The sequence below is a fragment of the Chionomys nivalis genome, chromosome 13 (assembly GCF_950005125.1).
Source record: "Chionomys nivalis chromosome 13, mChiNiv1.1, whole genome shotgun sequence".
Classification (NCBI taxonomy): domain Eukaryota; kingdom Metazoa; phylum Chordata; class Mammalia; order Rodentia; family Cricetidae; genus Chionomys; species Chionomys nivalis.
In genome coordinates, this window is record NC_080098.1 from 70,116,992 (window position 1) to 70,132,337 (window position 15,346).

The 15,346-nt window shown below is 51.0% G+C and overlaps 1 protein-coding gene across 1 annotated transcript; it reads right to left on the reverse strand.

Annotated features, from left to right (window-relative positions):
* Window positions 1-213: 213 nt before the first annotated feature.
* Window positions 214-7,730, reverse strand: Cxcl14 (C-X-C motif chemokine ligand 14). Its single transcript, XM_057787608.1, has 4 exons — window positions 7,432-7,730; window positions 7,162-7,267; window positions 3,876-3,989; window positions 214-1,309 (listed from the first exon to the last, which is right to left on the reverse strand). The coding sequence occupies exons 1-4, from the start codon at window positions 7,493-7,495 to the stop codon at window positions 1,294-1,296; spliced, it is 300 nt and encodes a 99-aa protein (XP_057643591.1). The 5' UTR covers window positions 7,496-7,730; the 3' UTR covers window positions 214-1,293.
* Between the last annotated feature and the right edge of the window lie 7,616 nt (window positions 7,731-15,346).

Consider the following 15,346-nt stretch of genomic DNA (forward strand, 5'->3'; position numbering starts at 1 on the left):
CTGCAGCAGAGTGTGGGGAACATTTGCCTCCAGGCCTGGCCCCTCGGCTCCTGGGAACAGCACCAACCCCACACATTCCATCGAGACTGTTTGTGACACACCGCTCTTCTCTCCCACACGCTTGTGCCTGTTTATTTAGGGCGAGGCCAACATTTTATTGTTATCTGGCTTAATTAGAGAGGAAAAAAAGTCCAGGAGTCTAGAATTTTGGTAACTTCAAATATATTTTATTACTTTCTTTTTCATCTTAGAAAGAACATGAAACCTGCATGCAGCTCAAGGCTCTCAGCATTTACATAGCAGAGAAACAGCCGTTCAGTGCGGCCTCTACTGAAGGGCAACGTGCGGCAGGGCGCACGGAAGGTGGTATGTACACAGGAGAGGGTACAGGATCATCCTAACTCCTAGCTCCCAAAGAGGACTGCCCTGTTTGCATCTGCATTGAGGGGGGGTGTGCTTTCTGTTGGGGTGCGGGGAAGAAACAAAGCTTTGAAAGTTCCCCCTTGCCAATAGGAGGTGTAGCTCTGGCTGTGTGTTGTGCATATATCCCTGAATCTTTCCGTTTCTTCCTTGGGTTGTTTTCTCACAGTGCCAGGACCGTCCCATACTTCAGAAGCATCAACTACCAAAGCTGCAGAAACCTTCAGATTGGAAGAAAGACCCAGCTCCTTTAAGGATCGCTTGCCTGATCATGAACTGGGGTGGGGGGCGGGGATGAAGCTTATCTTGGTAACAAGATTGAGTTCCTGGCGGCACAGATGTCGAAGGACCTGTTCCCAGTTGCCCTACAAAAGGGACCACTGTCAAGTCACAGGGAAACCCTGACCAGTCACAAGCTCAGGAGAGCCCATGGCAGCTGTGCCGAGGCGCCAGGCCCCCTGAGCGGAAGCTTCGCATGCCTGGACTGGAGCAATGGTGCAATGAAATGCCTCAACCAAGCTCATTGTCCCTTCCAGGCGCTCATAAAGCTCAGATGTGTAGTCACATATGGACAAATACAAAACCCCTTATTTTACAAAGGAAAGGCTTGAGTTATTTGCCCTCCTCCCCACCCTGCCTCCCTGTTTCGGCAAAAAGCCGCTGGAGATGAAGTCTGGAGTACGGGAGAGCTGGGTCTCACATCTGGAAACCTTCCACACACAGCTATAAAATGTAAAAACTGACCCTGGTAAGAAGAGCTTCGTAGCAATATATAATTTGTCTGAGAAAGAAAGGGCTTTTATTTTATTCTGCAAAGTCCTCCGCTGAAGTCTCTCAACTGGCCTGGAGTTTTTCCTCCTGAGATCGGTCACCCTATTCTTCGTAGACCCTAGGAAGAGAGGACAGAGTGGTCAGCGGCTCAGGCCACTTACAGCTGCTGCTAGTGGGTTCGTCTGTGGGCCTCCTCCCAGGCCAGGGGCCAGGATAGGGGAGATGGTTCTGAGGATATGATCGAAGCCAACGCCAGAGTTCACACAGGATGGGCTTGCTCCCTCACGCCCATAGTCCTAGTTCCGGGCTGTACTCCACACTCAGCTCACTGCTCCCCTTTCCAGTGAAATCCCTTGATCAGGCACGGAAATAAACTGCCTGAGGGCTGGAGAGATCGTGCCCAAGATATGTCGCTGCTCTGCCAGAGGACCCAAGTTCAGGTCCTGGCACCCACATTAGGTGGTTCACAAATGCCTAAAACTCCAGCTCCAAAGCCCTCTTCTGGCTGCCTCAGGCACCTGCACTCACAAGGCACACAGGCATACAGCCACACAGACACACACATATAAATAAAATAGAAACGCTGGATGCACCTGCCTTTCATGACAGCCAGAGATTCCAGTCTCTAAGGGGCTCTGAGCTCATTTATTGGTGCCATGGACCAGGGGCCTGGCCCTGCCCTGCATTCTTCTCTTTCCTCCATCCTGAGCTATGGAGCATGTATGTTTGCTCTCTCTCTCTCTGACTTTGAACAGTTTTTTTTTTTATCTACATCTGTATTCATTAAGTCATTTTAACCCTTTAAAGGGGTTAAAAGGTGGGAAGGAAAAGGGCAGGCGTGGAGGTTCCCTAATCCCGGATGCCTCCGAGCCCTATGGCATGGATGAATTCAGAACTCATGGGCCTGTAACCATGCAATCCCAACACTTGGGAGGTGGAGGGATTAGGACTCATGATTCAGAGTCATCCTTTGCTTTGGGGTTGAGTGGATGCTAGCCTGGGCTATGTGAGACCTGTGTCAACAAACAAGTAAGCAAACAAGCAAATAGCACCCCTTGTCCCCCCACAACGGTTCTGAACTCTTGATATAGCAAATTGGTAGAGGCCTAGTAGCAGAGAGCTCTCACAGCCTTCATGAGAGAAATTTGCAAAAGAAGAACAGTGGGTTTGGGGTGGGGGTGGGGCTTCGGGATCCCCACAGGTGCCTCCTCTTCAAAGACGCGTCCATGTGGAGGAAGAAACAAGATGGGCAGAAGGTCTGTCGGAATGTCTCCAGGTGTCTGGGCAAGACTTCTCAACCCTTCATAAACTAACCCTGCAGTCATTCTGCTTTTGATGACACAGGCCTGGGGGTGACAGGGGGTGGCAGGGGGTGGGTGGGTGGAGCAGGCTCTGCTTTTGCCATGTCAACTGCATGCCCTGACCAGAAAGAGGGCTGCACTCCCATCAGATATGTGGGGAACATGCTCGCTTCACCACTTTCTATTTCAGGCAATTGCAGATAAGGCAGTTTTGGAGAGAGCAAGAAAGGATTCAGGTGCAGAAGCTGAACAGGGGTGTCAGCTCTGAGAGCTGGTCACAAGGCTGGGGCTGGGGGGCACTGGGCCACATACTGGGAAAGCAGTGCCAGACCCAACACCCCACAGGGTCCTGACTTCTTGCCCTGACTTTTCCAGGTACTCTGAAAGTCAGGCCCTGTCCCCACCTGGTCTTGGTTGCCCCCTCTTAGGGCAAAATACTGGGATCCTTGGAAGTTACCCAAGTGTGTGTCCTTCTCCAGCTTTGTTCTGAGGTAAAGGTACAAGAAACAGACCTTGAGGTCTGAGTAGTGGCTCATTTTCACGGGGTACAGAGGAGCTGGAAAGGGACCTCTCCTTCCAAGGCCAGACCTGGGGACCCCAAGGTAGAAGTAGGAAGCCCCCTTTTGATGATAGGGAAGCTGCCAAGTCAGCAGAGGTGTCTGCCCCAAGGCACCAGTGGTCTTAACCTCTGTCCCATTTGGGTAAAATGGCTCAGATTGGAAGGGGCTGAACTCGAGCAGCCCCAGAACCTGCCTCAGAAGGCGTCAGAGAAGAGCAGAGCATGGGGCACCTTGGTGCTCACCCGGTCATGCTCTTGTGACTTAAATAAAAAAATGCACTTAAGACTATAGAATATAAGTTAGGGGTCAGAGGGATGATGGCTGAAGAGCTCAAAGCCTTGGTGCTCTTGCAGAGGACCTGACTTTGACACACAGAGGCCCACAGCCATCCGTAACTGCAGTATCTGATGAATCTTATTTGAAGTCCTTGGGCATCAGGCATGTAGGGTGTTACACAAACATTCAAGCAGCCTTAATACCCATAGACATAGGGTTAAAAACAAGTCTTTATAAAAATGTTCACAAAGGACTATGAAATGAAGGTAGATTTTAGTTCACAAAGGGATACACCTGCAGTGCCCAGAGCTGTCCAGAGGGCGGAAGTGGTGAGCGCTCCACCAGTGGGGGATGGGGACAGCGTCAGCTATTCTGTGGGTGTCATACATTAGATGGGGCTAATAGATGACATGGTGTGTGGGTCCCTTCTCATCCTGAAAGCCATAGCTAATAGCCAAGCTCTTCTGGGTGGGTGGGGGATGCGCGGGGCGGGCAGGCGGTGGGCAAGGATTGTGTGTGTAGGGGGGGGTGAGAGGAGATGCTGTACCTGCGCTTCTCGTTCCAGGCGTTGTACCACTTGATGAAGCGTTTGGTGCTCTGCAGCTTAGGGTGGAGACAGTGCTCCTGGCCCCGGTACCTGGACATACTCTTGGTGGTGATGCTGAAACACAGCAGGATGGGGTCAGGGTTAGACGTCTGAATAACAGCCTGCAGGACCAGAGCACTGAGCGGCCCTGCCCCACCCTCCAATTTCAAGGGCTCAGTCCCAAGTCAGCCTTTTAATGTTTCGTGTCTCAGCCTCCATGATGGGGTTAGCCTGTATGGAGTGAGTTTTACTTTTCCCTGGGGAGTCCCATCCCCAACAGCATCCAGCAGTCTGCGATCCCTAGCAAGGCTCTCCAGAAGCAATGACCAGGGGCTCTTCCAGTGGTTCAGAGGTAGACAGAACTGTTGCTAGAAGGTGCTCATGCCAAGTACCATCCTTGGATTCGAGGAACTCTATAGAGGGGCTGAGCCATGCCCTGCATGTGTCATAGACTCTAACTCTTAACCCCAGCCCCCACCCTCAGCAGTTGTCCCTGGGTTGGGCGGTTGCTGATCCTGGAGCAAGGGCCTTGTTGGTCTGGTAGCCCAGTTGATGCTTGACTGTGAGGTTGCAGTTTTCTTGTTCGGGGACCATAAGATAAAACCTTCCTTCTCTGGGCTTCTCTTAGCCAAAGCTCCAGCCCCACAGTGGCCTAGCTCTGCAAGGGAGAAGCTGGACCTGGTACTGAGACAGCTAGCTGCATCTGGATCCCTGTAAGCGGCGGTCTGTCTGCTCAAAAGGTACAACAGAAGGACCTACCTCACGGGGTTATAAAAAGAGCTAAAGGCATAACCTATGCGCAGTGTCCAGTCCCTGGCGGGCGTCCAGTGACCACAGTTATCACTAATTAGTCAGAAAAGATGAAGCAGCCCCGAGGAAGACACGCTTCAGGTATGAGCTCAGGCCTGACTGGTCTGAAGCACCTCACTCAGTCAGAGTCACTAGGGGGATGGTGGGAGTTACAGGAACTTCTGGGAGGGGACTGGTTGAGAATGAGGGTCCACTTGGAAGATGTAAGGTGGAGACCTGACTTCCCGAGGGGTCACAGGTATGTAAGGAGGTCATCTTGTTCCCCACCTGATTCCTAAGGGGAAGAAGAGTCAGAGTTTACGGGCCAAATTCTAGAAGGGGGCAGGGTTGTTATGAATACAATCTCCCAGTCTGTAGGGACAGAACACAATCGTGCCAGCAGAACGGGAACTGCTGTTTCAGGTTCCTGCTCTCCTCATCTCAGATCAGGATGGACATTTGATAATACCAGGTAATTGGATCGCACTTCACTGGAGACAGGTGGATCCTTGCAGGCTCCAAGCATGGGGCCCTCCCTCTACACCTCTGCCCTCCTGCAGAATTAGTGCCCATATTTCCTCTATACCCACAATGCTGCTATTGCTCTGAGTGGCCATCTCAAGTAAAAAGCTCCTTTTCCATAGGCCAAGGTGCAGACAGAGCATCCCACTTCTGAAGGTCAGAGAGAGCATGAAAGAGTTCAGGCTCCAACCCTCAGAGCTGCTCATACTACTGTGGTTATGCAAATCAGCAGCGGGGTGCAGAATCTTGGATTCAAGATCCAACAACTACCAGAAAGTCTGGATTGCAGCAGTTCTGGGGGGGCCAATGGTTTGAATGAAAACTCTCTGGACATATGACACAAATCGCCCTTCAAGAACTTGGACTTGAGCTGACAAGATGGCTCAGTAGGTAAGTGTCCTTGCCACCAAGCCTGGAGCTGTGTTTGGTTCCTGGGATACACCTGGTGGAAGGCCTGAAATCTCCTGCAAATTATAAATACATATTTTTTAAAAAAGAAATCCAGGCTGTGCCATATTCCGAGTCCCCCCTCCCGCCCCCCAGCTGAGGTCTCTGGGAGACTCAGGGGGAGCTGGAGAATTTGCCATCAACCTTTGTGGCTGAAGACCTGTTTTGGCAAAAAGTGCAGGTCCCTTGTCTGACAGAAGGGCGAGGAGCCTTCAGGCTGTCGAGGATGGGTGGAGAGGGAGGCCCAGAGAGATGTTGGTCTCCTGAGGTCCCTGCAAATTTTCCCAAGGCTACATGAAGCCTGTCCATACTCTTGCTTGGCAGCGTTCTCTCTCTCTCCCTGAGTTTAGTCAAGAAAGGAACAAACCTGTCTGGGGCAGAGTCTGTCCCTTTGAGTTGCTGATGTACCCCAAATTGTTTTTGTCCCCTGGAAATCTGAGAGACAGCTTAAAATCTTCTCTAACATTTTTGAATCTCCAGACTAGAAATTCCGAGATACTGTGAAGCCTGCCACTTCTTTTAGCCCCTAGCCAGGCCACTCTTACAAGAGTAATTTTCCTTTATCTGCCCTGCAAGACAAGGGGTGCTATAAGGAGGTTAATTTGGAAACTCATGACTCGGGTCAGTTCAGGTCCTGTGGCTTTCTGAATTAGCCTAACTTCAGCGGGTGGAAGTTGTGAGGTGCCCGGTGGGGGTGTGCCCTTCCTTCACAGACACTGCCTGAAGGCCTCTGGGCCGGCAAGGGCAGTCGGTGGAAGGCACTTGCCCAGACTGAGAATAAAGTGTGTCCTGTTTCTGGGGGAGGGGAAGAGGGGCCAATGGTCCATGGCAAATATTTGGGAGCTGTTTTGCCAAGGGCTGCCTTCCTGGCCAAGAGTGCATGGATGGGAGAACGGCTGCGCTGGCTTCAAGTGGTTAATTGGGAAGGCTGAGGAGCAGGAAACGCAGTGTTCTCTCTCTGCCCTAGTTTTAAAGACTTTGCCGGCATCCCCACCAAGCAGCTGCAGCGGTGGCATGGCACATTAACCCCAGCAGAACACTTTCTCCAACACTGTTCACACTCACGGACCCACAAGGAGCCCGGATGCTGGAGGAAGAGACAGGCGCATTCTCACAATGAAAGCCCGGAGAGCACCAAACTGTCCACCGCTGTGGCCAAACCCCTGACTGAAAAGTCTGTTACTTCTCTCTTCGGTAAGAGGGAAGCAGCGCTGGGTGTGTGTCCCGAATGGATCTGGTGTAGATATCCTAAAAGGGAACACCAGAACCTCTCGCCCACAGGAAACCCCCAGCCTGCCAGTTTGAGTTCTAAGAAGGACAGGCTCAGAGAGACCCGCCAGAGACCCCCTTTCCAGACTGTCGGGCAATGTCCCGAGGACTTGCCAGACGATTGATGACAAACTGCTCCTCGGGGCCTGGGCAAAGGCAGAGAGAAGAGCGTGTTAGCCCGATCCAGCCCCGCCACGGGACATGCCCCCTCAGAACTCACATAACCATCTTCTCCTCGCAGTGTGGGTACTTTGGCTTCATTTCCAGCTTCTTCACGTCGCTGTAGCGGATCTTGGGCCCCTTCCGGGAACACTTGCACTTGGATCCTGCGGGAGAGCGCGGCCAGGCTGCTGAGTCGCCAGAGGGGTCTTCAGCTCAGCGACCGCCCAAAGTGCCCGCCCGGGACCCCCGGGGTTCCAGGATGTTTAAGTGGTGCTTGGGCTCCCTACGAGGGGGCAGGACCGCGACCTAGGGCCCTCGCGGCACTCACCGTCCACGCGCGAGGCGCACAGCGCCAGGAGCAGCAGAAGCAGCGCGGCCGCCAGGAGCCTCATGTTGGCCTGAGGGGCGCGGTGAGGAGCAGGGACGCGTGGAGGGAGCCGGTCTGTGGTGCTGCGGCTGGGGAATGCCGCCCGGCTCGGTTCTCGACTTAGAGCACGCCTCCCAGCTCTGCTCGCTCCAGCTGCGCCCGTCGGTGGGAGCTCCTGCCGTCTGTCGCGGTGCTGCTGCTTGCTTGGCGCTGGGTGCTGCGATCTCCCCACAGCTTCCCTCCGCCCACCCTGGCCTCTTTTAAATTCGCTCCTGCCCTCTCCGAGAGCGAGCTCATTAATATGCAGAACCACTCGGTGACTCACTGAGATTTCTCAATGTGGTGGGGGGAGGAGACCTCCCAGCCCGCCCTGCCGCCCGCTCCAGACCCGTCGCGATCACAGGGGCGCACACTCGGAGCCACGCGCGCACACGCACACACTCACATCCGCTACCCTCTAGCTCCACAATACGCCCGCCTTCATGCACTTACTCACCCAAGCGTCGGTGCCGCTGTCCTGCCTTGGAGAGGCTAGGCGAGTGCATAGCTTGCGAACGAGTCCTGGTTTTGTTTCCTGTGGATACTTCTCAGGCCACACAGGTTTACTGTCCCAAGCCACCAGGTCTGGCTCAGATCCTAGAGTCTTCCAACAGGTGCCAAGGGAGAGTGCCAGGAGGCCTTCCCGCTGGGGTGTGGGTCTCTGTTGGGCCAGCAGCTCAAGGTCAGGTGTAGTTAGAGGCTTGTCACAGGTCGTAGAAGCTTTTGATCATTGGGTCACTGGGTGCGGCGGTGTGGGTGAGTAGGGGAGGGGGCTACACAGTTCCTAGAAGGGGTCTGTGGCTTGGTGTCCATGTATGGCTGTCCAGGGGCTGTAGAGAACCCGGGTACTCATCACATGCATTTTAAGAACCTTTGAAGCCAGGTAGAGCCCTGGTCCCTGGATGGAGACTACCCCACCTTGTATACACTGCATCAGATGGTGGTCGATGAAATTCTATCCTGCCCATGAATATCATCATGGGTCAACTTCATAAAAATAAGAAAAGCGGGCATTTTTATCCATTCAGAGGTCTATACCAAGATGAAAACTGTACTGTCTTTGGGGTTTGAATGCATACGCACAGCTAAGACCCAGCTGCGTGTCTGGTTTGATGCCCTGCTTGTAGTGGGGCCGCTCTTGTTTTGTAGGTCTTAAAAAAAAAAACGGTGTCATTTGAAACCATGTGGTATAGTGGCTTGCTCGGCCTTTGACCTCAGATGCTCTGCATGTGACTTTGGGCAAATTACTCTTTTAGCCCTCAGTTTTCCTTATCTGTGAGATGGGATAAAGGTACTTCCAGCAGAAAGAAGAGGAATGGCTGTGTCAAGGGTTTAACATGATCCCCAGCAGTAGCAAGCTGTCAGACCTTTTGATGTTTTTGTTTTTCATTATTATTTTGGACACCAAATACGTGATTATATGGATATGCCATGATTGATTTGGTTGATCACTCCTGGCTGGGCCCTTGGGCTGTTTGCCACCATGTATTGTCATCAGTGTGCTGCGTGACAAATATTCTTGCCATTGAAGTTGGAGAGATGTCTTCCAAAAACACAAATTCTCAGAGACAGAACCACTGAGCATAGACACAGTTGCCATACTCCTTTAAAAAATCATGCACTTCAATCCTGCAAAGGGAATTTCTTAACTACCACACCTTATCAGAATATGTAAAGTATTTTTACTACTGAAAATTTAGTGCTACTATATTGGCTCAATAATATGTTGAGGGCTGACAGCTCTAAAGATTATATGCACTGAGATCATTTTTGTATTTTTCTTACATTTAAGTGTGTGTGTGTGTGTGTGTGTGTGTGTAGACATACATGTGCTGTTTGGTTCATATGCAGAGGTCAGAAGGCAACCTATGGAAGTTAGTTCCCTCCTTCTACCTTGTGGGTCCCAGGGATTAAACTTGGGTTAGCAGACTTGGCAACAGATGCTTACCTGCTGAGCCAATTCACCTACTCAGTGTTGAGATTAATAGACCCTGAAACTATGGGGCAAAGTTTCTCAGCTTCCTGGGCTAGACTAGAGGTCAGAGGTGCAGCTTTTTGCCTCCAGTATATCCTAGTCTATGTTTACTGATCTTTGGTTTGCAAAACGCATACATTGTATCCTTTCTGCAGGAGCTCTCTTGGAGATAGGGTATAGACAAGGGTGCTGTGCCTTCTGCCACCCCGACTGTGTGTGACATTGCCCAGCTGGGAAAAGGAGGGATCTTGTCTCCCAAGTTGCCTCAGGATATGGACTTTCTACAGAGCTCAAACTAGGGGGCTTTGAGTAGGGTGTGGAGACAGGGTTAGGTGGGTACAAAGAGGGAAGTCCTTTGCCCAGTAATACCGCCTGCTTTAAGGAGGTCTGCCCTCTGGGCAACATGTATGCCACTTAGAGGACAGTCTGATGTGCGTGTGTGCATAAGCATGACCACCGCCGTTGCCAGCTGATTCTACAGGAGGCGTAGACATAGTGTGGGGACATGGAGAGAGAAAGAGTAGAAGCAGGGACTCAGTGAGGGAGTGGATTAGTCAGGGCTCTCTAGGGGAACAGAACTGATAGAAGGAATCTGTGTATATTAAACAAGGATTTATTGGAGTGTCTTACACGCTGTTTCCCAGCTAATCCAACAATGACCGTCTCCCAGTAGAACGTGCGAGAGTCCAATAGTTGTTCAGCCCATGGGGCTGGGTGTCTCAGCTGGTCTCCAGTATACTCTAGAAGTAGGCTCTAATGCCAGTGAAGGAATGCCTTAGCAACAGGGTAGATGAACTTGCCCGAGAGAATGAGGGCAAGCAGGCAGAAAGCAAAAGCTGCTTTCCTCCATGTCCTTATTACAGGCTGCTATGAGAGGTGTGGCCAGATTTAGGGACGATCTTTTGATCTCAAATGATCTGGATTTAAGGTGGGCCTTCCTACCTCAAATGATTCAGTTAACTAAAAATCCCTCACAGGTGTACCCCAGTGACTCGGAGTTTTTAGTTACTTTCATACGTAGTCAAGTTGACAAGAAAGAATAGCCATCACAGGGAGGAAACACTCCTCACCCAGGGGATTTTCCTTTTCTTTTCCCACTCACGGAACATAGAGCTGGGGGCCAGGCTCTATGCACTCACTGGGAACTTACAATGAGCAAGGATGTGCACCCGTTCCCAGGGGAGGATGGATGGGGCCACCATGATAGTGGAATAAGTGTGAAAAGTCCTCAGAGGTAGATGGCAGGAAGAAGCTGGTGCGTGGGATGTGATCCTGGGCAGAGGTAGGGATGGGTTTTCGGGATGGAGGGACCACTGGGCTGGCTATGAAGGATGATGATAACAAGGCGGCCGATAGGGGAGACCATTCCTACCCCTCACATGACAATCTCCAAAGGGTACCCCTGCTGCAAGTCCTTCCCTGGCTCCTGATCTCATCCAGAACCTTGGGTGAATGCCCCACTGTGCGCACCCCCAGTGGCCAGCGCTGGCCACTGGCCATGCTTGTAACCTTGTGACCCCGCCTTGATTTATCTTTCTGGCAGGCAATGGTCCTAGCTGGGGAATCTTTGCTCGCCAATCCTCTTGCTCACGGCACTTGCTATTTCAAGCACCTCTCATCTTCCGTGCTCATGTCCACGCTTCAGACCCAAACACTCGGGCAGCCCAGCAGCAGCGGCTCCCGTGCCATGATCACTTTAGGTATATTGTACACTACCATGGCAGAGTGTGCTGCTTTTATGTTCATGCGGGGACGGGGACTGGGGGGGGGGTCCTGAAGGGGAGTGTCTAGGTCATCTCCATCCTCAGTTTCTAAGTCACCTCCATCCTCAGTGTCTTCAGGGATCTTTGTTAGTGGCGCTTGGGTAGGTTTAGGAGGTGTGGCCTCGCTGAAGGAAATACGTCACTGGGTCACTGGGGGGCGGGTTTTGAGGTTTCGGAAGCCTCGGTCAATTTCCCGTGAGTTCTTTCTGCTATGTGCTCGCCATGCAAGCTATGAGTTCTCTGCCGCCAAGTCTGTGGCTTGCTATGAGTCCTCTGCTTCTGACGCCAAGTCTGTGGCTTGCTGCGGCGCATCTCTGCCACGTCAGACTGTTATCCCTGTGGAGCGGTAAGCCAAGTAAACTCTTCCATGTATAAATCGTCTTGGTTATGGTGTTTTTTTTTTTTTTTCACAATAGAAAAGTAACCACTGCAGCCTCATTCTGTGTCCATTGGTTAAATAGAAGCATGCTTTAGGCAATAGTTTAGGACCGTTGAGAATATTGCTGACTCTAGTCTGTGCAGGGCATGAGGCTGTGCATAAGAATGTGTGTTTACACGCATGCACTGGAGGAGGGAAAGGGTGTTTGTGGCAACCCAAGGTCTGGAGAAATTCGGTTCTGTCTCCAACATTTGTTTCAAAACAGCAGTGGCTGGGAGGAGGAATGGGGTGTTTTCCTGGAGGTCAGGGCTCTGCACCCAGGTATCACTACTGCACTACTGCTCCATCTGCTGGGAGGTGGGGATGGGGCACAGCTACCTTCCAGCCCCAGGAACTAGAAGATGAGGTCTCTCTCTCTCTCTGTCTCTCTCTCTCTGTCTCTCTCTCTGTCTCTCCCCCCCCCCAAGCTTTCACCATGACTCTTCTCCGCAGGAGGGTCCCTTTGCTCTGATGTGACAGGAATTCTAGAATCAAGCACTAGGAGGGGGGCAGGTCTCTTCTACCCTGATTGAACACATAGGGAAACTGAGGCCTAGGAAGGGAGTAGCCTTTCACACAAGGTTGAAAAGGACAGTGGTGTTAGCCAGGATCCTGTTTCTGTGTCTTCTCCCTGCATGTTTAGGTGAAAGCAAGATCCCAAGCTTCAGCAACACTCACGACACGGTGGGTCTCGTACTTGCTTCTACCTGCTCCCACTGACAGAGTGTAAGTCTGGTGGGTACCTGTGTTGGTTGGAATTTTTGTCAAGATGATACAAGCTGGAGTCTTCTGGGAAGAGGGAACTTCAACTGAGAAATTGCCTCCAGAGACTGGCATGTGGGTAAGTCTTGATTAATGATTGATGTGGTAGAATCTAGCCACCTATGGGCAGTGCTGTCCCTGGGCTGGTGGTCCTGCATAGGAAAGCAAGCGAAGCAAGCCAGTAAGCAGCACTCCTTCATGGTCTATGCTTCAGTTCCAGCCTTGGTTTCCTGCCCTGATTCCCCCTTCGTGCTGACCCAGATGTGTAACCCATCTAAGCCTTCTCCCCCTACAAGTAGGCTGTGGTCAGTGTTTAGTCACTAACAGAGATTAAACGAAGACAGTTACCTTCCACTCGGCAGCTCCTCCTTTGCCTGGTGGCCTGTGTGTCTCCTTCTGAGTGTGACGCCATCCTGTGGAATGCCTGTGGGGTGCACCTCCTTTGCTGGCTCCTCTAACCACAGGCCACTTATCCCCTTGATGGAGGGTACAAAGGGCTGAGGTCCTTGAGGACAGCTTCTAGACTGTTCTTTATACTGGGGATGTTTAGATTTTCTGAACAACTTATACCTGGAGGGAATGGTTCTGGGGACAGCCAGGTGGCTTTGGATTACATCCTGTGACAGCAGAGGGGCTATTACATTCAGACAGGTAGCGGGCCACGCTGAAGGATACACCCCAAATGAGAGAAGATGCTGAAAACAAATAAGACTTGTCAGTGAGTAGCGTTTATTCTGCTGTTTATTTAGCAGCAAATAGGCATTCTTTTATCTTAATACAGAAAAATGCTTTCAGTGAAGGCCTTCACCTGTAAAGGAACAAAGGGTGATTTCAGGAGAAGTAATTTCCAAACAATTCACAAACGCATGTGTCTTTACTAGTGGCCAAAGAAAACCATGGTAACGGTGGGGTGTTATGGGATTTCCACCTGCACCCTCTCCAGAAAGGAACCACATAGTTTAAAGAGCATTGTTTGAAGGGAACATGGTGGTGGGACCATCGATGGGCTTCAGGTTTTGGGAAATATTTATATTGCAGCATGATGTCACCTCATTCACTTGAGAAAACTTTAAGCAAATCTGTAATAAAGTGGGTGGTGGTGGCACACGCCTTTAATCCCAGCACTTGGGAGGCAGAGGCAGGTGGATCTCTGTGAGTCTGAGACCAGCCTGGTGTACATAGCAAGTTCCAGGAGAGCTAGAGCTACATAATTTTTAAAAATATTTAACAGAAAGACCCGTCCTTCAGAGACAGTCCTTGCTGTGTCGGCCTGCCCACCTACGGGGAGTCAAGTAGCTCATGACAGAGATGAAGGGAACAGGATCCTGGTCTGAAGACCCTGATTGTAGGGTCTGGGATGCTGTGTGGCCGCACCTGCAGGGAAAGGGCATCTTTGTGTTAATCTGCCAAGTGACTCAAGTAGCAAGTTCCATATGGAAGGTGGCAGAGAAAGGGACCCAGAAGTCCTCTGAGAGGCAGGAGGTTGGGTGTCACAGAATTTGTGAGAGTGATCTTATCTTTGAAATACAGGACCTCTGTGCTCAGTAAACCACTCAGCCACTCCTGGGCACTGCGACAGGTATATGAGGCTTTGTGGTAGATGCTGCAAGAGAGGAGAGCCTTTGGTGGACTGTGCCACTTTTGAGGCTCAGGCTCTGTCTTCAGAATCACCTGCGCTTTGCACAGTCTACCCCATGTGGCTACGTCTGCTTCAATACGCTGCTTTGGGCCCCTCTTGGCAGATGTATTTCATGGTGGCACAGCTTCATGGTGACATGGCATAGTGGCCCTGCCAAGTCCTCTCCTAACATCCCGGTGTCTGGCAATGGCCCTCACAGGTCTGCACTGCCACCCTGCCTCTAACCACCTCATGCGTTCTTTGGTGTTTTGAAAACTCCCTCCCAGCTTAAAGCCTTGGAGCTGCCTGTGTGCACACAGGCAGCTCCTCTAGCCCCTTGACTGTTCATTCCTGTTTCCCTTCAGAATCTCCCCCTCCATGGACTGAGCATTTAGTGACACGAGTTGCTTTGTGGCTTTCTTGTTTAAATGTAAATGGAAGTTTCCTGTCTTGGAGCCACTTGGTCCCAAATACCTGGCAGCCGCTTCCCAAATTACCAACTACACAGAGGCTTAATATTGCTTATAATTGCTCTATCAATAGCTCAGGCTTATTACTAGCTAATACATTTAAATTAACCCATATTTCTATCTATGTTTTGCCACATGGCTCAAGGCTTGTTACCTCATTTTCTACCCATCCTGCTTGCTTGGTGGCTGGCTGACTGGCATCTCCCTTGACTCTGCCCTTCTTTCCCTCATCATTCTCAGTTTGGCCTTTCCGCCTAACCTTATCCCACCTGGCAATTGGTCAGTCAGCTTATTTATTAAACCAATCAGAGCATAATTTACACAGTGTACAGGAACATTCCACAACATCCTAATGTAAGCATAGGACCTGGCACATAGTAGGTGCCTGTTTACGCTCTAGTTAGCAGCATGAACCTGGCAGAGTGGACCCTAAAATTGGGCAGACCAAAGTCTCATGCAATAGCCAATTTTATTCAGAGCATCAGACAGTTTATACTCTAAGGGTTAAGAGTCACCTAAGTGTACAATCTCAAGGACTAACCACTCTTGCCAAAAACATGTTTTTCCATTGAGACACATAAATAGCAATACCCAGCTGTAATGAAAAATCTGAAGAGAGCTAGCTCACCATACCTAGGAGGGACACACGAGGACACTCCAGGAACAGCCCATGTAATGGAGGAACAGCCGTCACAAGACTCCTGTCTTGTTTACTTGTAGTTTTCTCACGAGGCTTCAGAACTCTCCCCACAAGCTCTAGTCAGGGAAGGAACAGCCGTCACAAGACTCCTGTCTTGTTTACTTGGAGTTTTCTCACGAGGCTTCAGAACT